Consider the following 25,534-nt stretch of genomic DNA (forward strand, 5'->3'; position numbering starts at 1 on the left):
TCTTCCGTTGAATATAGATAGAATTGCATAGAAAAAAAGTTTTTTAAATCACTGGTAGAATGTGTATTGTGGGAGGTAGTACATGACAGAGAGAAAAAGAAACTCTAAGGATTAGAGAAAACAGAGTCTTCCCTTTTTTTATAAAAGGGAAGTATTTCAATTGAGAATTGATTGATGCTTTATTGTAAGAGCAGTGTAAACATTAAGTTGCTTAGAAGAACCCAAAACGTATTTTCAAATTTAAAAAAGCCCATGAAATACATATTAGCAAAGAATATATATTGTAGTAACACATACGTACTGTTTATAAGTAAATGTATTTATTCAGAAGTTACTTATTGAATACCTGTTACATGCCTGGTCTCAGGCTAGGTCTAGTATTGATTTATTTTTCATGATTCTAAGATTCACATGGTCGTGCTTTGCATGCAAGCTGTGCTATTTGGGATCTGGCTTCTTTCACTCAGTAGTGCTTTCTGAGACCCAGCCATTGTTGAATGTGTTTTTAGACTACGCATTCTCAGTGCGACTTGACTGTACGGATGTGTCACAATTCATGGATGCATTCTGTTGCCGGGCTAGTTGAGTCATTGCAGATAGAGCCTGTCGGCCGCGGGCAGACCAGACGTTCTCTCCTACCCAGGAGGGAGCCACAGATGAGAGTCCCGTCACCTTTCTCCCTGGGGTTGGTCTGATCAAAGGGCGTGTGTGTCTTCCTTCCCTGTCAGGACCAGAGCTGACCTATGAATTAAGTGGTAATAAACTTGTAGTTGTGGAAAGAGAAGAGCTGACTACGACAGCTGCTCTAGCAGACTCTCCTCCTAATTCTAAAAGAAACAGACCTCGCTTCGAATGGTGACCATTTCTCCGTGGCACGGCTTTGGTTTCTTGGAGGGACGCGAACCCGCGCCCAGAGGGTGCTCGTCAGAGTATGGTGACGGATGGACACAGCGGATGGGGGCGGGGGGGGGGGCAGCACTGGAACAGGATACCGGGGGGGGGGGGGCACCTGAAATTACCACTTGAGAAAATAAAATGCTGTTTATGTACAGAATAACATAATTTCTAGTCACACATCCCACTTGTGACATTAATCAGAGCCTTCACCTATAGCTGTATGTCATCTTTTCCAGCCCTAGTAGTTTATAGATTTTTTTTTTTTTTACTTTGAAGTGGAAGACAGAAAAAGACCCGGAGCTGCCCTAAAAGGAATGAGGAAGTGGGTACTCCCCAGTGTCTGGCCCTGCCTCTGTGACAGCCCATGATGTGCTTTCCGGCCCCGAGGAGTCTGAATTTCCACCTGCCCGCCCCCTCGCTTATAACGCGGGACACGTGAAGTGAGAGCAGTCGCCCTCCTCCCTGCCTGGCCGTGGGCGAGCAGGGGCGCTGTCCCGCGGTGCTCCCATTCCCGCAGCTCCCCGGGCGTAGAGGGACCCTGCTGGAGGCCCTCCCAGGGTAAGTGCCATAAATCCATGTGACGGGGAAGAAGCCACAAGCAGGTCGGTGGTCTTTCAGAGCAGACCTGAGAGAAGACAGCCACACCGTGGCAAACGCAGCGGTGTTTTACAGACTCTGAGCTCGGGGTGCTTTGCTTCAGGGTGAAGCCTGAACTTTTGGGGGTGGAGGAATTCTGTAAATATTCTCTTTGTTTTGTTTCTACTGTCAGTCGCATCCCGGGAGCAAGTTTTTCCCTTTTCGGGTGGGATGAGCTAATTCACGTGAAGCTCTCTAGTATAATTACCTGGCACATAGTGAGTTCTCCAGAAAAAAAGAAAAATGTTAGTTGTTCTTGTGCTTGATATTTGGATAATCTTTTGATGGGAACGTAATCAATGCATAACAAAATTTGGCGTGGTGATGCTGGCTGGTTTAACTAAATTTAAAATGTGTGTTTGGACGCTATTCCTAATGACACAAGACGTCCGGTAACAGACAGCTGTACTGCAAATGAAAACGTTTCTATCTGAAGGTTCAAACTCTGCGTCCTGGCAGAGTGACACTGAAGCATCACGCGTGTCCCTCCTGACTCCTCACACGGTCTCCCCGCAGGCAGAGCCGAGGCCGCCCGGAGCGGAGGTCACCGCGGACCGTCGGCCGGACTCCTGATGAAGCTGATAAGCAGCTGCAGTGTGGTGCGTGCCCTCTTCCACGCATTCATTCGGGGTTCTTTAGTCCAGAGTCAAACTGTCTACCTAACTTCATTATTTTCTCTTTTAGTCAAAAACACTAAATGACAATAACATGGAGACCCTGATTGAAGGTCAGTCAGAGGTAAGAAAGCAATTTTTCAAAGTTTTTATCTGCACTGGGAGAAGATGGCAAACTTTCTGTTTTAATTAAGTATTGTTTAGCTTATTTAATTATTAGAGTAGAAAATTAATATCATAAATGCATTATGTTAATTAAATACATTAAGGAAGCTCTTATATGAAGCAATCAACATTGTTTCTTCTAGAAACCAGAAGCTAGGAAAAAAAATCAGTGGATTCTACTGACCGATTTTTAATATGAATAAAATGTTCTATGTGTATTTTGTGGGGAGGGCCTGGGGAGAAACCTTTAGTCATTACTTTTAACTATAATGAAATAAACATGTTTTTAGGGTGATATCAAGGAGCAGCCTCTGTTGGCATCAAGTAAGAGTGAAGATAGCATCTGCCAGCTAATTGGTGAGTTTTGAAAACATACTGGTCTTTTATGTAAGTGCTAACAACAAATGTTCTGGGTTTGTAAAACCACAGTACGTTACTCTACCAGGAATTCTGTTTTAAGTGTTTTCTCAGACCGCAGAACATCAGCACTTGAGTGGCAGGCACTTCCTGCTCCCTAGGCTCAGGGCACTCAGACAGAGATCCTCCTGCAGCCCCCCCCCCCAGCGCTCCAAGGGTTCTCAGGAAGCCCAGGTCTCGGGCCTGCGCGTCCTCACAGCTCATATACGTATGAGAAACACACAGTGCCGTTTCCGTTTTCTTCCTTCTGTCTTGGAAAGTGAACCTAAAAGCCCACGTAGCAATCACTGCTGACATCAAATTCCAAAGAACCCACGGTTCCCTTTCACTTCTTTCATAGCACATTTCATCGTAAAGTCTCTGAAGACAAGCCCCATTCTGTCTGTCCTCCGCCACCTGCGAGTATAAAACGTATAGAGACAAATGTCAGTGCATTGGGAAAATACAGCTTTTAAAATGAGTGGGAACGGAGAAGGTAGGAGAGAGAACAAGAAGGAACCTGTGAGGCAGAACCCATTGCACACACGTCTTCAGGATTTGCAAGGACAGACCATCTTAGTCAGGGGTCCCCAAACTACGGCCCGTGGGCCACATGCGGCCCCCTGAGGCCATTTATCCGGCCCTCACCGCACTTCCGAAAGGGGCACCTCTTTCATTGGTGGTCAGTGAGAGGAGCTCATTGACCATCTCATTAGCCAAAAGCAGGCCCATAGTTCCCATTGAAATACTGGTCAGTTTGTTGATTTAAATTTACTTGTTCTTTATTTTACATATTGTATTTGTTCCCATTTTGTTTTTTTACTTTAAAATAAGATATATGCAGTGTGCATAGGGATTTGTTCATAGTTTTTTTTATAGTCCGGCCCTCCAACGGTCTGAGGGACAGTGAACTGGCCTCCTGTGTAAAAAGTTTGGGGACCCCTGATCTTAGTAATGCTTACTGATAATTCCTGATTGCCAAGTCTAGACTCAGGCCTCCCTGCAGCAATCTGTCCTCTCCCTGTCCTAAGCCCTGAGGGTGACTGCAGCCAGGCTGAGTGATGCAGTGCCTCCTAGTGGATGGTGGGTGCTGGCGCGGCTGCAGAGGTTTAACAGCCAACCCTGCTGAGTAGCTTCAAAATGATCATGTTATGCAAGTTACTTCCTCTCCATGTAAGTTTCATTTTCCTCACTCGTCAAAGGAGCAAATTAAAATGACATAGTTAACATCAAAGACGTCCACCACGATTCTGAAGGTCAATAGGTTAAGATGGTTGTTTCTGACCTGCACAGTTAGGCTTCGCCGACGCTCTGCAGCAGAGAGCGGCCGCGGGGTAAAACCAGGAAAGGTGGAGATGTCCAAGAACCCTGGTGTTGATGTTTAGGGGCTGGTTGCCTCGGTGACACTGTGGTTGTTTTCTGGGTTGCTTTTTCAGAATTGAAGATTCATGCCCTTGGCTATCTCCGTTTTTTCAGCACTTGCCCCGCATGGCACACCAGAGGTGGCTCTATGTGGCCGACGCCACTCGGTGTCTTACGCAGATCTTTGTTTACTGTTATTTTCATCTCCATTTTCTCCTTGCCTTGTTTCCCTGGCTGTAGAAATTAAGAAGAGGAAGAAGGTGCTGTCCTGGCCCTTTCTCATGAGAAAGCTTTCTCCTTCGTCAGAGTTTTCTGGGGCGTCAGAGCCAGAATTGAAAACGTCACTGTTTGATCAGCCCTTGTCCATTATCTGTGGTGACGACGACACACTCCCTCGGCCCATTCAGGTAGGCACACCTTTACCTGTAAACCTACTTTAGCGTTCTGCCAGACCTGAGAAATCCTTGGCACTCTGAACCTCATGCTGACCTTGCTGAGGCCAATCTTTAGTGTTTTCCACTTCCAGAAATGGTGTTTCCACCGCTGAGTGCCGTCGGGACTCTACCTGGCTGCTTTCAGTCTAGAAATTGGTTGTATCTGCCAATGAGCTCAGGTCAATGGTCACTCCATCCTTGACTTTACAGAGTTAAGAATGCTGAAAATGTGTGGCTTCGGAAAAATCAGACAGAGATGTGGTATAGCATGTATGGTCAGAAGTCCAGTGTTCGTGTAGAATGATTCACAAGGAAGGGCACCTGATGTGATTTTAGAGTGTGCAAAATTAGAGCTTTCACGGTTCACCTCTTAGAATGGTGGCAGGGTTGAGGAAGACAGTTGATAGCAACTGGACTGAAAGGAAGCACTAGTGTTGATGGTCGCTTGTTAAGACTAACTTAGTATCGTGGAAAACTGACTTTGATGAAAAGGACATTTTGTGACAGGTAAAATTAGCTATTATTTATATGCACTATTTCAGTTTGCTGTCTCCTACCTCTGTGTAGGTTTTCCTCGTGTCAGTAGCAAAGTGTGTCTTCAAACCAAGGGTGACCGTTTTCTATGCCTGTGCCTCTCCCCTGCAGGACATTCTCACTATTCTGTGCCTTCACGGCCCTTCCACGGAGTGGATATTCAGGAAAGCTGCCAATGAGAGAGCCCGCAAAGAGCTCAAGGAGGAGCTCAACGCGGGGGGCCCGGTGGATCTGGGAAGCCGCCCCGTGCACCTCCTGGCGGCGGTCTTTAAGGTAAGTTGGCCATGTTGGCGCCAAAGAACCTGCCAGTGGGCTCTGGCACATTAACGCTCAGGATAGAAGAATGGGTTCTTGGCCCTGGCCGGTTGGCTCAGTGGTAGAGTGTCAGCCTGGCGTGCGGGGGACCCGGGTTCAATTCCCAGCCAGGGCACATAGGAGAGGCACCCATTTGCTTCTCCACCCCCCCCCCTTCCTCTCTGTCTCTCTCTTCCCCTCCTGCAGCCAAGGCTCCATTGGAGCAAAGATGGCCCAGGAACTGGGGATGGCTCCTTGGCCTCTGCCCCAGGCGCTAGAGTGGCTCTGGTCGCAACAGAGCGATGCCCAGGATGGGCAGAGCATCGCCCCCTGGTGGACAGAGCGTCGCCCCTGGTGGGCGTGCCGGGTGGATCCCGGTCGGGAGCATGCGGGAGTCTGTCTGACTGTCTCTCCCTGTTTCCAGCTTCAGAAAAATACAAAAAAAAAAAAAAAAAAAGAATGGGTTCTTCTCCCTACAGTTCAAAGTAAACTGATCTTGGAGTCGAATTTTTGGTTTATTTTTCCTTAGTTATGCCTTTTATTTATTTGTATAAATGTTTCTATGATCTCAGGTTCCAACAGAAAGTGAGGCATTCAATTTCCCCAAAATTCTGATGAGAAAGGCACTTGGGTCGTCCTACGGCCAAGTCCAGCCCCTGAATCTGCTGGGCCCTTGGATGATGACCTTACTGGGGCTGTCGTTAGGAAGTTGCTGAGGGACAACTCAAGAGAGAGAGGTCCCCCCCCCCCAATCAAATGCCGGCAGGGGGAGGGCACAGCCTGTGGCGAGAGAGCATAGGCTCCCCGAGGTGGAGCCCACTTTACCCGACACACGGGCCGAACCGAACCGAACCCGTTCTCCCCTGCAGGACTTCCTCCGGAGCATCCCGCGGAAGCTGCTTTCCTGCGACCTGTTTGAGGAGTGGATGGCGGCCCTGGAGCCGCGGAGCGAGGAGGACAGGATTGAGGCCCTGAAGCAGTAAGTGTCCAGTCGTCCCCGCGGGCCTGGCCCACGCGACCCGGCTTCTCCTTCCTCCCTAACTGTGCGAGTGGTTCCTGAGAACTGGAGTGACGAGGGCAGCGAGTGAAGCTGTCCCTCTGCTCCCAGTGAACCCAGGACTGAGCCCAGACATTCCCAGAGTTTTAGCCGAATGAAAGGCAGGCAGGGCTTCTGGGAAAAGTAGAACGTGAACTACAGTCAGTGCAAATCTCAAGAGGTGGGGGGTCTAAGGACGCGAGTCGTTCAACAAAGTCCGAGATGGAGTCACAGATGGAAGCTTCAGACCCGGCCGCCCGGCCAGGCGTGGGGACTTGGGGGTTTTCCTCAGCTGCATGCACTGCTGTCCTGCAGGGCCACCGCTGCCCAGGACACATCCCATGAAGGGCCGTAGAGCAAACCTGGAAGGGATGGCTTTGTTTAAGGGAGTGCATAAAATATTTTATATTCTTAGAACTAACCAAAATGTAAACTACATAAAAACAAATTCCAGTGGGCCCTGGCGGGTTCCTCTGTGGAAAAAGCATTGTCCCAGTGCACCGAGGTCGTGGGTTTGATCCTGGGTCAGGGCACATGGGAAGCAACCAATGAGTGCACAACTACATGGAACAACTGAGTAGAGCAATGAGTTGATGCTTCTCTCTCTCAAATCAATGGAAAAATTAAAAAATAAAAACCAAATTCCAGTGACAGCAAAAATAATTGCATATGCAAATGAAAGTATGACCTGTTAGTGACTAGAGAATCTGAAATGTCTAACTTTAAAATACCAGCCCTTTTGCCAAATCCTACAAAGGATTGCCTATATATTATAATTGTCCCACACAGCTAAGTATTTTCAATGAAGTATTTATAGAACTGGAGTGTTTGTCCCAAAATTGAATATTTGTTTCCACTTAAAGACACAGGGCTCTTCCACAACACTAACTTCTTATGACAAATGACAGTGACCCATATATGAGAGTCACCATTTCTTTTTTTTTAAGTGAGGCTTTAAAATCTGAATTTATTATTTGTTGGAAACAACATTGCCGTTTAAATGCTGCCTTGACCATAGTTACGAACGTGCCTTATAAACTGATTTCTTCTCTGTAAAGATTTCTCAGAATGGTACAAAAATGTCTCATCTTTGTTCCATGATCACAGTACAGAAAAGGCAAAAGACGGAGTTTTAAAAAAAAAAAGCCTCGCAGTGTTAGAAACAAAAGGACATTCTATATAGCCAAAGGATCCCTCAGCAAAATGAGTTTCAGAATATTAAACTGTGGCATTTATTGCAGGACCTACTGCTTCCCAACCTAAGAGTTATGTAAATCACAAAGGGTTGTGTTATCAGTGTCCTGAAAATAAAGCCCGTTCTCCTAGTCATCAGGATGCTCGCTGTTGCGGTTGGCCACTTTCATTCCGGGTCAGGTGCCCCTGGAAGTGTCTGAATGGGTGTTTCACAATGTTACTTGTGAAAACGACACCTTCCTCATTTTAACGGAAGTCTGGGTCAGCCAGAAACCTTCAGCCTGCTGCACCGACGCTGGAAACCTCTAGCGCCCCTAACCCTGTCCTCCCGGACCTTCCCCGCAGGGTTGCAGCTCAGCTGCCCCGGCCCAACCTCGTGCTGCTGAAGCACCTGGTCTCGGTGCTCTACCTGATCAGCAAGAGCTGCGAGGTCAACAAGATGGACGCCAGCAACCTGGCCATCTGCGTCGGGCCCAACATGCTGACCCAGGAGAGCGCCCAGGGCCTGTCGCTGGAGGCCCAGAAGGACTTGAACAATAAGGTTTGTTCCAGGCTGTTTCTGAGAAGCTCTCCTTGTAGGACCTCACCATCCGCCTGCAAGTCAAAGCGATGAATGCCCCTGAATTTCTCGGCCTGACTGGAGGGCACAGGGGGAGCTTGGGCTGCAGAAAGTTGTTGTCGTAGTTCCGCTCTCAGACACGTGCCTCTAATGAAACACAGGCCATGTCCTTTGTCGTCCTGGAAGACAGCACCGTGCTCCTGATGTTCCCACCGCTGCGGGGGGGGGGGGGGGGCAGCCCTTCCATTGTCCTTCCTGCTTCGCGCTGTCGGTCTGGCTGCCCATCTGAGAACCTCCTTAAGTGAAAATTTAGTTACTTTAAACTAAAAGTTTTGGAATTCTCAACTAAAAGGATACATGTCTCAAGGATAACTTCTAATAGAGATGATTGCTTCCAAATGTGTGTGCTCTTTCCAGACGCACAAAACCAGGGTGCCCCTGTTGGGGCCTCCCTAATAGCTGACCCCACAAGGTGCCCCCCCCCCTTAAAATAAATAAATTAAGACGTTTGTAAGATGACAGTCTACTGGTTTGTCTTCCCAGGTTAAGACTTTGGTGGAGTTCCTCATTGAAAACTGCATTGAAATATTTGGGGAGAACATCCCGGCGCCTCCCAGCGCAGCGTCCGAGGACTCGCTGGAGCACACGGACAGCTCAGGTACGGGCCTGCGGTCGGCGCTCCGGGTCGCGGGCGAGCCCGCTGCGCTGCCAGGCAGAGCAGCTCTGGGGTCTGAGGCAGGAGGTCCTCTCGCAGATCCCCAAGGAGAATAGACTCCCCTGTCTGCAGGGAAGTTGTCAGACGGGAACACTGTGCCCATGCGTCTCCGGCTGCGGGCTCCGTTCAGGCTGAGCCTGGTACCTCGCCTTCCTTTTCTTAAATACGGAGACCTGCCCGTTTTACTGAGACACCTTTAGCCAGAGCGCCCGAGCAGTCAACTTCTGTTTCCGCTAATGGAATCTGGGTCCATTAAAATGCAAACAGACCCTGACCAGGCGGTGGCGTAGTGGATAAAGCATCGGACTGGGATACAGAGGACCCAGGTTCGAGACCCCGCGGCCGCCAGCTTGAGCGCAGGCTCATCTGGTTTGAGCAAAGCTCACCAGCTTGGATCCAAGGTTGCTGGCTTGAGCAAGGGGGTTACTCCATCTGCTGTAGCCCCACAGGCCAGCGGTTCTCAACCTTTGGGTCGTGACCCCGGCGGGGGTCGAACGACCAAAACACAGGGGTCGCCTAAAGCAATGAGAATACATAATGCATATCAGGTATTTACATTCCGAATCATAGAAGTAGCCACCAAAATTATTTTTTGGTTTGGGGTCACCGCAACATGAGGAACTGTATTGCGGGGTCACGGCACTAGGAAGGTTGAGAACCACTGGTCAAGGCACATATGAGAAAGCAATCAGTGAACTACTAAGGTGTGGCAACAAAAAACTGATGATTGATGCTTCTCATCTCTCTCCGTTCCTGTCTGTCCCTATCTGTCCCTTTCTCTGACTCTCTCTCTGTCCCTGTAAAAAATGCAAACGGAGCCGGTGGAAGAACCATCCACAGGCTCAGTTTTTAAACCTAAGATCAGTAAATTTTCCGTGAAATGCTCTTTCCTCTTTTTTATCCTTTCTCTCTTTCTACCGCAATATAGTAGATTCTGAAAGAAACAAAAATTGAATGTGGCAAATATCTTTCATTGCAAACCTCAAAGTATCATACTTTTCACTCCAGAAGACACACCTGATCATAAGACACACCTAGGGTTTTAAGGAGGAAAATAAGAAATATTCTGAACCAAATGGTGTGTTAAAAATTTTAATAAAATACCATATTTTTCGCTCCATAAGATGCACGGGCATTTTTCCCTCCACTTTTGGGGGGGGAAAAGTGCGTCTTATGGAGCGAAAAATACAGTAGCTTCACCAAACAGCCAGCGTGATCCTTGATGTAAGTGGGGCAGACGGTGCTCACGGTCATTTCTAACTGAATCTGAACGCAAAACTGAACTGCCCTTGAATTCCTGCAGACACGTCGACGTTGCAGAACGACTCGGCCTATGACAGCACTGACCCCGACGCTGAGGGCTCCCCCAGCGGGCCGACCCAGGAGCCCGCTGAGCCCCACGGCTGCCCCCAGGAGCCCAGCCGGGAGCCCATCGCCAGCACCGTTGCCAGGCTGAAATGCTCCCTCGCCGAACCGGACCGGAGGTTCTCGGAACCCAACCTGTCGTCTTCCCGGGAGTGTCTCGGGGGCCAGAGCGCCAGCCAGAAGCTGACCCGGAGTGAGGACGACGTCACCGGGGCCCGGCCAGCCTCCCGCTCTCCCGGCGAGGAAGCCGAGGACCCGTTTCCCGAGGAGGTGTTCCCCGCGGCGGAAGGCGCGCACCAGGGGCTGGGGGACCTGGCAGTGGAGAACTTGGCTCAGGGCGAGGTGTCCCCAGGGGCCGTGGCGTCCCCAGGGGGCCCGGCGCCCAAAGCCGCCTCCAGCAGCTCCCTGGACGCGTCCCCCGACAGCTCGCCCATGGCCTCTCCGTCCAGCCCCCGGAGAAACTTCTTCGCCAGACATCAGTCTTTCACAAGGACGGATAAAAGCAAGCCCAGCAGAGAGATCAAGAAGCACTCCGTGTCCTTCTCCTTTGCCTCCCACAGGAAAGTGCTGACCAAGACCCCCAGCTCGGCGTCCTTGAAGTCCAAGGGCCTCGCCAGGGACCTAGTACGGAAAGACTGTAAAAAAGAAAGCCAGCTTGCTGGGCGAATTGTCCAGGAAAACTTGTCTGAAGTCCGCAGTCAGACGGGCCTGGACGTGAGCCCAGGCTCGCACGCCCCATCCGTGGAGGACGTGTTCCATCTGGTGGACCGCAGGAGCCCCGGGAGCCCGCCTTCCTACCAGGAGGCCGTTCAGTGCCAGGCCCCGCACCTCGCTGCCTGCGGGAGCCAGACAGTTGGCAGCATGCGGGCCAGGATGCTCAGCCTGGACGCCCGGCTGCCACCACCCCATCTGCCTTGTCACCGTGGAGGGGACTCAAGGAGTATGTGCGGTCAAGAGCCACGGGACGGGCACAGGCTCTGCCCCAGGACTGAGAGCTGGGAACAAACGCTAGGACAAGTGACTGTCATTGGGCGACCCGAGTGGCACGGGCTCAGAACTGTGTCCGAGTCCCATCAGAAGAGCAAGTGGGACTGCCTGGTGCGGCGGTGTGGTCAGCTGGTCTTTGAGGCCGACCAGCTCCAATATGCCAAGGAATCCTACATTTAGGACGGCCGCCCAATGCCAGGCGCGCCCGCGTCCAGAACTGCTTTCAGACTCTGTTCAAACAGTCGAGAATAAGCTCCTTCAGGAAGTTGTCCAGAGCCCTCCTCTGAGGGGACAGCGGCTCAGCGGCGCTTGGGTGGTGTCCGCGCAGACCCTGGACTTGTGCGGCACAGAGCAGATGCGTGAAGCGTGTCCTAGACACGGTGGCTACGTGAATGCGTGTACATATTTGTCTGTGAACTTGGCGTGAGCTGCATTGCATGTCTCTGCCTCCTGGGGCACTCGTCTACCCGTTAGTGTTTAAAAATAATGTTTTCTTTTTTATACGTTGCCTCAAATGTCATGCCAATTTTCGTATTTTCCACAAGCTCCATTTAGGGGAAAATGCTTTAGTCTCTCGTGACAAGTGCCCTAAGCAGCCGCGTGGTAACTAATCACCACAGTAAGAAGAGAGAAGGCGACTGCAAGCATCGGAGTCCAGTGTGGGGAGTCGTCACGGGCATCGCGAACGCCAGTAAAAGGCTGTCACGAAAATGTATGAAGTTTTTAATTGGGATAGATTAGTGAAAATGCATTACATCCATATTAACTGACTTACAGCACTTTGAGTTTCTTTCTAGTTCAGGGATGTCTTCGCCAGCAGTGTGGAGGAAATTACTTTATATGCATTGGAGGTCATATATAAAACTTCAGTATAATCTCACTACAATAAATCGCCTGCCTTTTTCAAAGTAAAATGTTTGTTCTTTCCTGACACATTGCTTCCTAAAATCCTTCACACATTGCTTCATTCAACAAGCATTTATCGAATATATATATTTATTATTTTAGACTAACAGACAAAGCTAGAGGTCTTGTGTTTAGGGAGAGACAAGCCTTGTTCTTCAGATGTTTGCAGCACCATAGAAATGTACCCACTTTAAGCCATCTTTTCAACAAATGGTCACTCGGAGGCTGGAAAATTTAGTATGCAAAACAGGAATACAGCAAATATAATATTTCCTGGATTTTTTCAGTGACTTAAAATTTTTTGGTACTTTAACAAATCCTTATTTTTATAATGTTCCATTTGTTTGATTATTAGCAAACAGTGGTAAAATGTGCAAACTTTAATGCTCAGCGGTTAAGATAACTTGGAGATACTTGGAGGTTTTTCTTATTTTATTCACTTCTCTCATAAAACACTGAGTCTTTTCATTTGTTCAAGAAATATTTCTGTGTTGGTTAGCTACCAGATGGTGAAGACCTATTTTTTCCAGAGGAAACTTATCAATAATGTAACACAAAGTTAAAAACTCAGATCACTCAAGGCAGCATGTTCAGACCGAATGACATCATTTAAAAATATTGACTGAGCACCACTGATAGTATATAAATTTCAAGGGCAGACACTCCCCCTTCAGCTGCCAACTTAAGGAAAGCAATCTGTCCCAGGGTTGGAGGTAGTGGCCAGCGCTGTGGCCGGCCGTGCTAAACATTCCAGGCCTGGAAACAATGTTTCCGTCACGTCTTTAGCAACTTCCTATTGAGAATCAGCGACTTCTCATCAGCGGCCCAGTAAGACTGTAAGCTAGGAAGCCTCCAGTCCATTCTGCTTCACCAACGGACCCGACCGCCACGTGACCCAGCTCAGGCCACCGAAACCTGCCCCTTATTTATTCTTAAAATAAGAATTCCTATGTTAAAAAAGCAGGAGCAGACTGGAAGCCTCCCGCCTATTCCGTGTGAGGAGCACAGTTTGCTGACAAACGTTCACGAGTTTCTTGCAGTCAGACAAACGTCACTATGGTGGCCGTCTTTGAACACTGGAGAAAAAGGTCTGGGGATTGTTTCAAATCCTGCCGTGTGCTATTTCCAGTTCTCTCCGCAGAGTCCACTGGCCTTCCAGAGCAAGACTGCCCAGCTGGTCGCCAGGCATCGAGTCTGCGACGGCTGCTGCCAGCAAGCCTCTTAACGGAAGGGACTGTCCATAGCGTTCCACTCTGTGTCGGCAGGCGTGGTTCCTTCTGAGGCCGCGGGGGAAGGGCTTGTCCCAGGCCTTTCTCCTGGGCGTGTCGGTGGTGGTCCCACTGTCTTCTGAGTGTATCTGTCCCCAAATGTCTCTTTCTAACAGGCACCAGTCAGACTGGGGCCTGCTCTGATGGCCTCCTTTGTCTCTTTAAAGAGACATTCTGAGATACCAGTTAGGACTTCAACAGATAAACCTGTGGGGTGGGGACAGCACAGTTCAACCCAGGGGGCCCGTTTCACAGAACAGTACCCAGTACCTAGATCAGACTAATATTTTTTTTAGATTTTATTCATTTTTATTAGAGAGAGAGAGAGGAAAGAGATAGAACAGAGGGAGGAGCAGGAAGCATCAACTCCCATATGTGCCTTGACCAGGCAAGCCCAGGGTTTTGAACCAGCGACCTCAGCATCCCAGGTCGACACTTTATCCACTGCGCCACCACAGGTCAGGCTAGACCATAATTTCTAATACTTCACCATAAACAGAGGGCCCAAGATTACAGTGAGATTTGGATGATATTAGAATGTCACTTCAGCCCAGGGACCCAGGAACACCAGAGTTCTGTCCTGCATGGACCTCCTCAGGGCCATACAGTCACCAATGGGACCAACACAAAGGACCTGACGCCCAATGCCAGTTGTGTGGCAAAACCAGGTTGGAAGTCAAGGCCTAAGTAGGGGCTTCAAGCTAAATCCAGGTCTGACCCCAGCCTCTGAGCCACAGGCCCCCGCAGCATGCCTGTACTGCTGCCTGGGCTCCCGAGCTCAGGGGGACCCTGACCCTCATGCCAGTGGAGACAGGGAGCATGTTCAGTCAGCATTCGATGTCCTGGAATCGGACAGAAGAGACCGGAACTTATTCCTCTTCCGGAAGGTAGGACATTTTCTGTTCTCCTATAAAGAGGGGGGAAGGGGGGTGCCCGATGCCATTGCCAACGTCCCACATAACATACTATGACATACTGTGACCTCCGGCAGTGACACACTGTGCCCACCCGGGACTTGATCCAGAAATGTTGGTTCATAGTTGTAACCAAGGTGGGGAGTTTGTGCCCCAGCTGAACAAACCCATAGACCCCTCAGAGCCCCAGCTCAGCAAGTACAACACAGGTGCGACCCTGGGCTCCCCGGGCCGCCGGAGTGGCAGCCACGGCTTACAGTGCAAATGAAATAAATGACAGTTACTGGCTGCAGTGCTCCATGGCCATAGATGAGACCGTCCAAGGGGAGATAAGCACTGTTTGTCCTAACACACTTATTTAAAAAATGAATTCCGGCTGAATTTTCCAGATTGTGATCTCACTGGAAGGACCGCCAGTACCCGCCTTCCTCCTAACGGGTCAAGTAGACAAACCCATGGCAGATGGGATCTCACATATTTTGAGTTCTTTAATTGAATTATGTTAAGATCTTAACTGTCTGCAGAGGGTGACTTGCCGAGGAATGAGGGTACACGCATTTTGCTTGAGATACAAACACATCACTTTCTGGCACTAACTGTGGGCCAAGCCCCTGCATTGCGTCCACTCCTGGGGACGCTACGTGGGAAAGAGGCAGGGCGCTGGCATGGCGGGCTCCCCCTTCCTCTCATAGGCTACAAAGGGGGGCCCTCGGGAGACACACCAACCGCAGAATGCGAAAGGGAAACAAGGATACCATCTCTAGGAAAAGGAGGTTCGTGTGCGGGCACGGGAGGGAGTATGAAACCCGAATCACAGGACCTGAGTCCATACCCGACATGTGCCGCCACGGGCCAGGCACCAAACTGTCTGAGCCTCGGAGCCTCCGTCCATGAAGCGGGAAACATCACAGCATTGCATCGGTTGTGGAGTAACCGTAACGGGCCAGGCACCAAACTGTCCGAGCCTCGGAGCCTCCGTCCATGAAGCGGGAAACATCACAGCATTGCATCGGTTGTGGAGTAACCGCCACGGGCCAGGCACCAAACTGTCCGAGCCTCGGAGCCTCCGTCCATGAAGCGGGGAAACATCACGACATTGCATCGGTTGTGGAGTAACCGCCACGGGCCAGGCACCAAACTGTCCGAGCCTCGGAGCCTCCGTCCATGAAGCGGGAAACATCACAACATTGCATCGGTTGTGGAGTAACCGTAACAGAAAACCCAGACGACAGAAGTATTTCAGTTACTCATAGGCACGCTGTGAGAACTTTGTAATTGTAAAAGAGTAGTTTTCAATAAACTAATTAACAAAGGACTTGACCTCTACAATGTAAGATACTGTGCTTGTATAAGGAACTTATAACTTCGCAAATAAGACACCTTCAAGGCAAAGGTAAGTTCCAAATGCGTGATGATAACAGAAAGAAAACAGTAGAAATGATTGCTAATTAAATTTAGGAAACATTTCAAATTTAAAGGAGCTTCTTTGTGAGTGAAATTCCTGATTCTGTAGGCCAATAATATGGCAGGCTTTCCATTGGAGTGTTAGACACACACACACACACACACACACACACACACACACACACACTTCACAACAGTGGCCTGTCCTCTGGCCAGAGCTGAATACCAGGAAATGCACGCCCTCCTCCAAGATTCAGCTCCCTTCTGCCTGCTCTAGTTCACGCTCCCCATCCCTCGGGCAGCTGTTTATTCGTAGTTTGTCTAGTGTCCAGTTGCAATTTGTGGGAGGGTTGGTTTGGTGGGAGCCCATTCCATTGGCCCACTGGATATGCGTCTTCCTCAAAACTGTTTATCAAATAGGCAGGCAAGAGCTCTCGACCACAGCCCTGGTCCCCAGCAGGCTTATAAAAGATCAAATGGAATGACATCTTGGAAAATCCTCTTGGCACGTTAAGTGTATAGGGGGCAGTTAGACATGGGTAGGAAGTGACTAGTTTCCAAAGATGCAAATATGGCAAATGTTTTCAAACAAATGTTTTGAAAAAATATTAAAGTCTTAAGGAAACGGAAACATGTCAAGTAGGGGAATCTTACTATAGAATGACATAGTCATTCTGGTCATTTCATTCATGACCCTGATTATTTTTATCTGTGAATCTGTAGGAAAAAAAAAGTGATGAGGTTTTCTTTTTTATTATTATTTATTGATTTGAGAGAAAGGGAGAGAGAGAGAGAAACATTGATTTGTTGTTCCACTTATTTATGCATTCAGTGGTTGATTCTTCTCTGTGCCCTGACCGGGGATCGAACTGCAATCTCTAACCAACTGAGCTACCTGGCTAGGGCACATGATGTTTTCATTGTGATTGAAAATCAGAAAAAGTGTAACTTGCTTTCTGGAAAATTTGTAGATGGTATATTTGAACTGTGTGTACTTAATTTCTAAGAAAAATTTTACATATATGAGGCTTAGATGTCTAAATCTAAAGCTTTAAGGAAGAGCAAACTCCCACAGGCCTCAGGGCACGCTGAGATCTTCATACAATCTAAATTCATTCCTTTCCGAATTTTTTTTTTTTTTTTTTTTTTTTTACAGAGACAGAGAGAGAGTCAGAGAGAGGGATAGACAAGGATAGAGAGACAGGAACAGACAGACAGGAACAGAGAGATGAGAAGCATCAATCGTTAGTTTTTCGTTGCGCGTTGCGACACCTTAGTTGTTCATTGATTGCTTTCTCATATGTGCCTTGACCGTGGGCCTTCAGCAGACCGAGTAACCCCTGCTGGAGCCAGCGACCTTGGGTCCAAGCTGGTGAGCTTTTGCTCAAACCAGATGAGCCCACGCTCAAGCTGGCAACCTCGGGCCTCAGGGTCTCGAACCTGGGTCCTCGGCATCCCAGTCCGACGCTCTAGCCACTGCGCCACTGCCTGGTCAGGCCCTCTCCGAAATTTTAACTACAAAGAAAGCTCAGTAACTCCTTAAAGAGAGGGGTTGTTCGTGTATTCAGTGAACATTACAGCAGATCCAAGCAGCAAAACAATTCGTAAAGTTAAGTATTTAGCCCCAGAAGAGATCCCCTCTCAAATTACTAAACCGGTATCCTTATCGTTTAACTCTAGCAGTTCTTGCCCAAGAATTCTTCATGGGTGTTCATTCGCATGTGTAAAATTCCTCTTGTTATATCCGTTTTAGCCAAGTTGTTTGAGTCAGGGTGCAAGTCTAATTTGTGAACATTGGTGTCTGACTATCCATCCCCATAACAGAGATGGTAACTTTTCAAAACATTCTGGCCATTCCTAGAGACTAAAGAATTAGAAAGCAGAAAGGCAGAATTTAAACTACAATCTACTGGCCCAAGCTCATCTATCAAAGCTGTGCCTTTAGAAATGCTCTATTTATCATATTCTTGCCTCAGCTGTCTTGCCCGTGCAACTGATCCAGCCTCGTGGTTCAAACCCCACTTGATCATGTTCACCAAACCCTCCCAAACCCACCCTCTTGCCTGGCCCACAGAGGCTATCAGCCCGTGGAGCCCCTCCAGAGTCACTGTCATCATTCCCAGGTGTGGCCCCTCAGAGACATGCCACGGGAGCAGGCAGCCAGGGGCTCGGCCATCGGACCCTGCCTACTTCTCCAGCCCACGGCTCCGGGTGTCCCCCTGCCTGCAGCGCCCACACGCATGTGCGCAAAGCTGACCCCACCTGTGCCTTTGTTCATGCCATTTCCTCTACCTGGACTGTCACCCGTAGACTCTACGGGTCCACACTGGTCACCTCCGCTGCCGAGCGGACGCCTGGCCTCGTCCAGAACCACACACTGCGCCCACCTCCTCTCTGGACCCTATGCTGCTTTGTCCTGATTCTTTGCACGCCCCCCACCCACCCAGCAGACCACAACTTCTTTGAGGACAAAAGCGAGTCTCATTTCCATTCGTAATCCTTAGTCCTAAAAAGACTTCTGACCTACATTAAATGTTCCTTCCGTGTTTATTGAGGTAATGAAGGAACAATAAAAATAGACAAACATGTAGTCTTTCATTCAACCAGAAAAACAGGACAGTGGTTCCCTCTACGTAATTCATCCGCTCGGCCTCATACAGAACTTTCTCTGAACTAGAATTTCTCCAAGCTGCTATCCCTGACCTTTCTACCTTGTCCGTCAGTGGCCCTCAACTTCAAAGGCCCCTGGCCTCACCCTTTCCTTTCATCCTTCTTTTCAGCAATATTCTAGATTCCAGACTCGTTGGGAGAAGATTTAAGGCATTATTTTGTTTCTTTAAGCATTTAGGGAGCTCCGTCTTGGTACCAGGTATGGTGGGGATGTTCTTTTCTACTTTAAAATTCATCCCTATCTCATTTAATTCTCACAACCTCATGAGGGGAACATTAACATCCATGTTTCTATAGATGAGAAGATTATGTAACTTGTCCGTGGTCACATGCGAATGAGAGATGAGACGAGCATTTGATGGGCCACGCACTGAAGACGGGTTCTTTCCCTCCCTCCCAGCGTGCGGGATGGGGGGCACATAATCGCGGTTGGTTTTATGTTCTTTCTGTAATAAATCAGTTCTATTCCACAGACCTGAAGTAGTTTTAAAACCACAGGGTCATTCCATCAAAATGGGTGAAGTTTATCTTTGATCAGAGATAAAGGCAAAGAAACTCCTGGCTTTAAAGTAAAACCACATAGGCCCTGGCCAGTTAGCTCAACAGTAGAGTGCCGTGCCAGTGTGTGGAAGTCCCGGGTTCGATTCCCGGCCAATGCACACAAGAGAAGTGCCCATCTGCTTCTCCACCCTTCCCCTTCTCCTTTCTCTCTATCTCTCTCTTCCCCTCCCGCAGCCAAGGCTCCATTGGAGCAAAGTTGACCGAGGTGCTGAGGATGGCTCCATGGCCTCTGCCTTAGGTGCTAGAATGGCTCCAGTTGTAATGGAGCAACAGCCCAGATGGGCAGAACATCGCCTCCTGGTGGGCATGCTGGGTGGATCCCAGTCAGACACATGTGGGAATCTCTCTGTCTCCCCGCTTCTAACTTTGGAAAAATACAAATAAAAAAAAATAAAACCACATAGATGTAAAAGTAATTTTATTACCCGAGTCTGTTTTTCCTGTGTTTTGAAACTGTCAGACACCTGAGCACAGTGAGTGCAGAGAGGGAGGGAGGGCTGCCCCCAAGAAAGAAACCACAGACTCCTGAGTGTGATGTCACCTGCCGACCCACCTCAGAGAAATCTGTTCAAGGCTTAGATCCTTTGACAAAAACAACTCTTATTTTTAAAAATAGGAAGTCAGGGTTTTTCTTCTCTCTCCTGACAAGAAATTTCCATCCACTGGCTTGACATTTTACCTTTCGTTCAAAAGCTCAGAATGTTTATGTATTGAAAACTTCCCAGGAAGTCGAGCGCCCTCTGCTCGCACTGAGTCACGGTTTTACTCTGACTAGGTAAGCAGCATCCTCAGACTCCGACCAGAAGGAGCCACTCAGACTTCTGAGTTCGGAAGGAAGTGTGGTTAGTCAACACCTTGATTCGGAGTTCTTCTCTAGGAAATGGAAAAACAAAGCTACAATCCGAAAGATTAGCCTCCAATTCAAGTGACAACTTTGCAGCAAAAGAGCAAGGACTGATCTGGAACTGGGCTCCTTCGTGTCCGAGGGGCCGGGTCTTAATAAAATTGCAGAGGGCTCCTGTAGAAAAGGAATGCAAAATCACCAATACATCTTTAAGAGCAAACACGGATATTTATATGTTGCAGAAGAAGAAACAAAATCACACATTATAAATCTAATGAAGCTGACATTAAATAAATTTAATGAAGCTATAGTTTTATTTGATAACAAACAAATCCTCAAAGTTGCATAATATTTTTATTAACAGCCTCCTGAGACAACTCAATAATGCTCCTTTTTCTACAGTTTTTGGCTACATACCCAATGTAGTTGCTTCTTCGTATAAAGATTTTGTAATTTTTTTTTTGTAGAGAGAATGAAAGTTCATTTGTTATGGGTTTTTTTGGCTTACCTGATTAAAATTCAGGCTTCTCTTCAACATTAATAGTTTTATTTAAGCTTCTAAACTCATTATTGTAATGTCATATAAATTTTTAAGATTGTTGTCAAGTTTGTAGAAATTGCTATCAAGTCTCTTTCCTATAAGAACTGTAATATCTAGAAAAAGACTTCCTTAGGCTACTTTCTGGCTTCATACAGTTCAAATCTGGGCTCTCCTCCGCTACCCACATGCTTTCAGTGTAAAAAGCGTTCTCAGATGTGTTCTTGTACCGGCGGAAAACTGGGTAGGCATAATAGCCAGGGGAAATATCTCTGGAAGCCCCTCCTACCCAGGACGGCTATTAATAGCCTATTCAAAGAATAGCTTATTCGAAGAAGTGACTGCAAATCACACAAATAAATCTTCAACTTTCCCTTAGCCTAGTCCCAAAATCCCCAGGGCCACTCCAAAGGGGTTGGGAGGGGCAGGGGACAGAACGGAGAGAGACAGCCGGCATAACTGATTATAGTTAGAATATCTTTTGCAGATTGAGCAAGGCCGCGTGGCCATGTGAATCCGTTTGGACTGTGACCCTTCCCAAAGCCTTAGGAGGGACCTGGGGAAAAGGCCCTCCGTCCAGGCTGCCTTTGCTTCACTGTAAAAGCTACCTTTGGGCTCCCTAGCATTTTAGGCTTTTAGTCTCCCATTAACAATAAGTGGAAAAAAAATGCATGAGTTTTTAAAGTACTTCCATCTCCACAAACCCTCCTCCTATCATCACAGTCGCAAGGTTGTCAAATAATTTGTGCAGGGTAGGAACAGAGTCTGTGCTGAATACAGACATCGGGCCACTGGTTGGGCGGGCAGTTTTGCCTATATTTTCGCACTCAGGTTGGTAAATGGGCTCAGCGTTGCTATATAGCAGAGCAGCACCCAGAGCAAGCTCCCTGGAGCTCTTACTCTTTCTACTTTCCATGACTGCTTCCAACAGTCTCTTTCTTCCCCCTAATGTAACATGTACTCATTGGAGAAAACATTTTAAGTATAGAGAAGTAGAAGAATTTTTTTTAAGTTACCAATGGTTGCATTACCTAGACACAACCATAGTAAGATTGTAGTGTATTTCCATGTTTTATGGAACATAGAAATTGAAATTATTACATTAAATAAACCTATTTTTCCTTATTTTTAAGGAAACATGTTGCTTGTCAAAAATATTTAAAAAACGTTGGAAAGTATGAAGAAACTGAAACCCACCTGTATTAGTTTCCCAGGGCTGCTGTAACCAAACACCACAAAACGGGCAGCTGGAACCATAGAAGTTCATTGTCTCGTAGCTGTGAAGTCCAGAAGTCCAAGATCAAGGTGGGAGCCAGGTCGGTTCTTTCTGAGGGCTGGGCAGGAGAATCTGTTTCAATCTGGAAGCCTCTCTCCCAGCTCTGGGGGTTCACTGGCCACCTCTGGTGTCCCTTGGCTTAGAGAAATATCACCACGAACTATCTTCACAGGGCGTTCTCCTGGTGTGAGTATCTGTGTCCAATTTTACCTCCTTAAAATGACACCGGTCCTGTTGGATCAGGGGTTGACTCCAGTCCGGTGTGACCTCATTCTAATTTAACTAATTACACCTTACATTTCCAAGAAAGGTCACATTCTGAGGTACCAAGGAGTAGGTCTTCATTATCTGAATTTGGGGGGAATACAATTCAACCCATAATACAATTCCTCGTCCTCCCCAAGCCTCATGGAGCAAAGACAAACCATCCTCACTGCTTCCTGCTCCAAAATTCCTGGTCCACAGGACCTGGGAGCGTAAGACAATTGTTATTGTTTACACCACTCATTTCTGGAGGAACTAGTTACACAGAAGTAGTAACTAGAAATGTATGATTCTTAGTCTTTTCTGTTCTTTGTACCTTTAAGTATATATTTCTTACTGAAGTGAGTCACCAACTTCTTAGATCAAGAGGAAATGATAAATTGTTCATCTGAGATTTGGAGATTTTTCTTTAAGGAACAGAAAAACAGATCAACTACATTTCTAAACATCAGCGCCGTATGTACATAAGGAGATACTGCTTCCCCCCGTAGGAAACACGGGGACACCCACGAGTCCTGGTAGAAGAAAGATAAAGTGACTCTTAAGGACTGGTGCACAGTTTACTGGTCTTGCCCAGCTAGAAGTACCACAGATCAGGTGAACATCAGAGTTTTAAAGATGCAGAAGACATGTGGCAGTGATCAGTACAGTGCGCACTCAGATCTCACTTGGAGAAATGTGGACTGTCAGTTCTTCTGGACGGCGTGTCTCCCCCAGGCAAACAGTAGGCCAATATTAACAGATACTGGAACCAAATCAGTTTTACATGGTCATCAAACATGACATTTCTTCTGGAACATGTGGTGCAAAAAAAACCCAAAAAACATTTTTTGCAAAATAGCAGCAGCCTCAGGAGGGACAGACAGCTCAGGGAAGTTCTCCAGCCCAGTTGAAGACTGGTCCAAAATGAACAGGTTGGTCTTAGAAACCCTTAGGGCTCATAAACTCCTCATTTTGAGTTTTTCACTTTGACAGCTGAGGCACATACACGATAAAGCACAGCTCTGCCGATGTTACAGTGTTTGTGGACCCCAAGTAGGCTGCGGGAGCAGAAGGAGCCACCAGCCTTCCAGGAGAGGGAATCATCTCTGCTTTCCAGATGTTTCCCTGTGGGCAGGCCAGGACTAACAGCAGATGTCTCCATCTCCCGGGTTTCAATATAATCTCGGGGCTGGGAATAGATTCCGTTCATTCATTACAAGACAGTTTACTTAAAAAAAAAAAAAAAAGCTTCTGCTTCCTGCTAAGGAAATTCAGGTCGGGAGAATTTACACTGCTCACAAAAATGAGGGGCTATCTCAAGAATGAATGTGAAGCGGTCAACATATCCCCTAATTTTTGTGAGCAGTATATTTTCAGATAAAAATCTCACAGATAACTTAAGTAACCTGATTGATTAATGCAAATGCAGGAAAATAAACATTCAGTAATGGTGTAAGGTCGGTGGATTATGGGGGATGGTCACGCGGGGAACCCAGACCCGCAAACTTTGGCTAGGACCGCCCACAACCAAGCGCGCCAAAAGAGGCTTCACAGGAACCCTTTGGGAAAAAGTGACCGTCTGCCAGCCAGTGAGATTTCACCACGTCATATTAGCTTGACTTCCCTAGAGGGACCCCTTTAAATATCTCCCACGGGGTTTAATACTTGCGACTTCCCTGGCCTCCATCTTTCCTCGGGGCCAGGGAACCTCGCCTGGCGGGATGCCTGGCGGGATGCGTGCTCTTTCCTCAATAAAACCTTTTGTTATTCCACACTTCATGGCTCCGGCCCCTTCCTTTCTTCTCGGAGGGGGAAAAATACCTTACATTTTGGTGCCAAAACCCAGGAGGAGTTAGAAGTCCACAAGGACTGCTCCTCTCCCCACCCCTCTGAGAAAGAACCAGGATCTCCAACCTTCCACCCACTTTGGCTCACGGTGCAGTAAGTCCCCTGCCTCCAACCTCCCCTCAGTTCTTTCCACAGAGACTCCCTGTCCAAAACCATAGCTACATCAGGGAAGTCTTTTTCATCTGAGTGCATGTGCTTGCAAGACGTCCCAAGCATATCCACTTTACCTTTTCCGTCTGTGACCAGACCGTGAGTTTTTAGGATGCTAATACTCAAATCTGACCACTCCAAGGACTGAGGGCAGCTGTGGGGGCACAGGAATCTCCCTCCTTAAAGAAGAAACTGTTCTTCTTCTCAGCTGTGGCCAGGCCACAGAACCCACTGAATTAGCCTCCTGAAGGGACTTTCGGTTTTATCACCCTCACCAATTTAACTATCGCCAAAAAAGCTGGGAACTGATTGGCGATCCTTACATACACAGCTCCTAATTATTCGCGCACCCATCCTTAATCTCTGTGCCGCCTGTTCCACTGCGCAGGCCTTTCCTGGCCAGAGAAACCTCACCTAAAACCTCTACTCCTGATCTTTCCTTCTCCAAGGACTCCCAATTCTCTCTCCCTCCTGTCTGACCCCCGGGGGCGCCCCTCTCTCGGGACTTTTCTCTGGTCCCTCTGCGAACCTCTTTTGTGCCCGGGTCTCTTCCCTCTGAGAGCCCCTTCCCCTTCCTTCGCAAAAAAAAACCTGTTTCTTATTCACCGCTGCCTTTTCTCTTTCTCCTCCCCTGCTGGCCAGGGGCCCTTCCCTTCTCCACTGTGTCCTTAATTCTCTCCTCCGTCAGGCCATTCTCAGCCTGACATTGGCTCTTACACCGGTTTTCAGGATGCCCAACCCCAATTTTCTTGCAGGAAGTTCCTGCCCTGTCCTGCCTTTGGCTCCAGCGTTTCCTGTACAATCTGGGTGCCAGGCTCCGCACGAGCCCCCCTCCTCTTATTTTCAACCCCCCAAACCCCTACCCGGGACCTGTGAATATGGCATTTAAAGTTTTTAACGGTCCCAACTAGTAGAAACAGGCCAAGGCTGTTTGCCAGGCCCGCATGCAGCAAAAGGTAACGCTCTAAACCCCGACTATTGTGGCAACCCTGAGACCAGCAGAGCCACCAGCAGCTTGCTTTAAGTGTGGCAAGCAGGACCACTGGTCCCGGCAAGGCCCCTGCTGGTGGCTGCCCACTGAGCCCTGCCGTGACTGCAAGCAGCCCAGTCACTGGCGGAGTGATTGCCCCTTTGAGCAACAGGCTCTTCCTCAGCACCTCTACGTGGAGGACAAGCCGCCCGAATGGGAGGCCAATCCAGCCAGGTGGGTGCATCGCTCAAACTCCTAGGACACGGCCTGGACTCGGAGAACCCAGGGTATGCTGCAACAAGTGGGTAAGTCCATCTCATTTCTTGTGGACATGGGGGCTACCTTCTAGAGATCCAGAGTGTGTTTTGCCATCACACTCTGGATCTCTAGTTCCCTCACAGGTCTCGGTTATGGGAATGGATGGGACCCCTTCCTTTCCCCTTTTTACGCCACTCCTGACATGCAGTTTTGCCTCAAGCTTGCCTCCTTATAGGACCACTGGCAGTTGAAACCACTGGACTCCATCCATCTCCAGCTCACCAAAAGGCCGGACCCTACAAATCCCCCTATTACTCCTCTTTTTTATTTTATTTTTTTTTTATTTTATTTATTCATTTTTAGAGAAGAGAGAGAGAGAGACAGAGAGGGATAGAGAGGAGAGAGAGAGAAGGGGGGAGGAGCTGGAAGCATCAACTCCCATATGTGCCTTGACCAGGCAAGCCCAGGGTTTCAAACCGGAGACCTCAGCATT

General features: G+C 48.2%; 1 protein-coding gene across 2 annotated transcripts; it reads left to right on the forward strand.

Moving 5' to 3' along the window:
• Nucleotides 1-1,331: 1,331 nt before the first annotated feature.
• Nucleotides 1,332-12,077, forward strand: TAGAP (T cell activation RhoGTPase activating protein). Of its 2 annotated transcripts, none has more exons than XM_066371707.1 (10): nt 1,332-1,455; nt 1,970-2,132; nt 2,218-2,271; nt 2,603-2,669; nt 4,311-4,477; nt 5,150-5,311; nt 6,202-6,311; nt 7,908-8,103; nt 8,665-8,779; nt 10,140-12,077. In XM_066371707.1, the coding sequence occupies exons 2-10, from the start codon at nt 2,106-2,108 to the stop codon at nt 11,366-11,368; spliced, it is 2,127 nt and encodes a 708-aa protein (XP_066227804.1). In that variant the 5' UTR covers nt 1,332-1,455; nt 1,970-2,105; the 3' UTR covers nt 11,369-12,077. The 2 variants fall into 2 exon arrangements, with proteins under 2 accessions (XP_066227804.1, XP_066227805.1); XM_066371708.1 differs by having other exon boundaries at nt 1,432-1,455; nt 2,050-2,132.
• Nucleotides 12,078-25,534: the final 13,457 nt, after the last annotated feature.

This window comes from Saccopteryx leptura, chromosome 3, assembly GCF_036850995.1.
Source record: "Saccopteryx leptura isolate mSacLep1 chromosome 3, mSacLep1_pri_phased_curated, whole genome shotgun sequence".
NCBI classification, from domain to species: Eukaryota; Metazoa; Chordata; class Mammalia; order Chiroptera; family Emballonuridae; genus Saccopteryx; species Saccopteryx leptura.

Coding starts and splice junctions, on each gene's coding strand:
- TAGAP (XM_066371707.1), top strand. CDS start 2,106: ATGAAGCTGATAAGCAGCTGCAGTGTG. Junction 6,312..7,907: donor AGGATTGAGGCCCTGAAGCA/GTAAGTGTCCAG, acceptor CCTTCCCCGCAG/GGTTGCAGCTCAGCTGCCCC. Junction 8,104..8,664: donor AGAAGGACTTGAACAATAAG/GTTTGTTCCAGG, acceptor TTGTCTTCCCAG/GTTAAGACTTTGGTGGAGTT.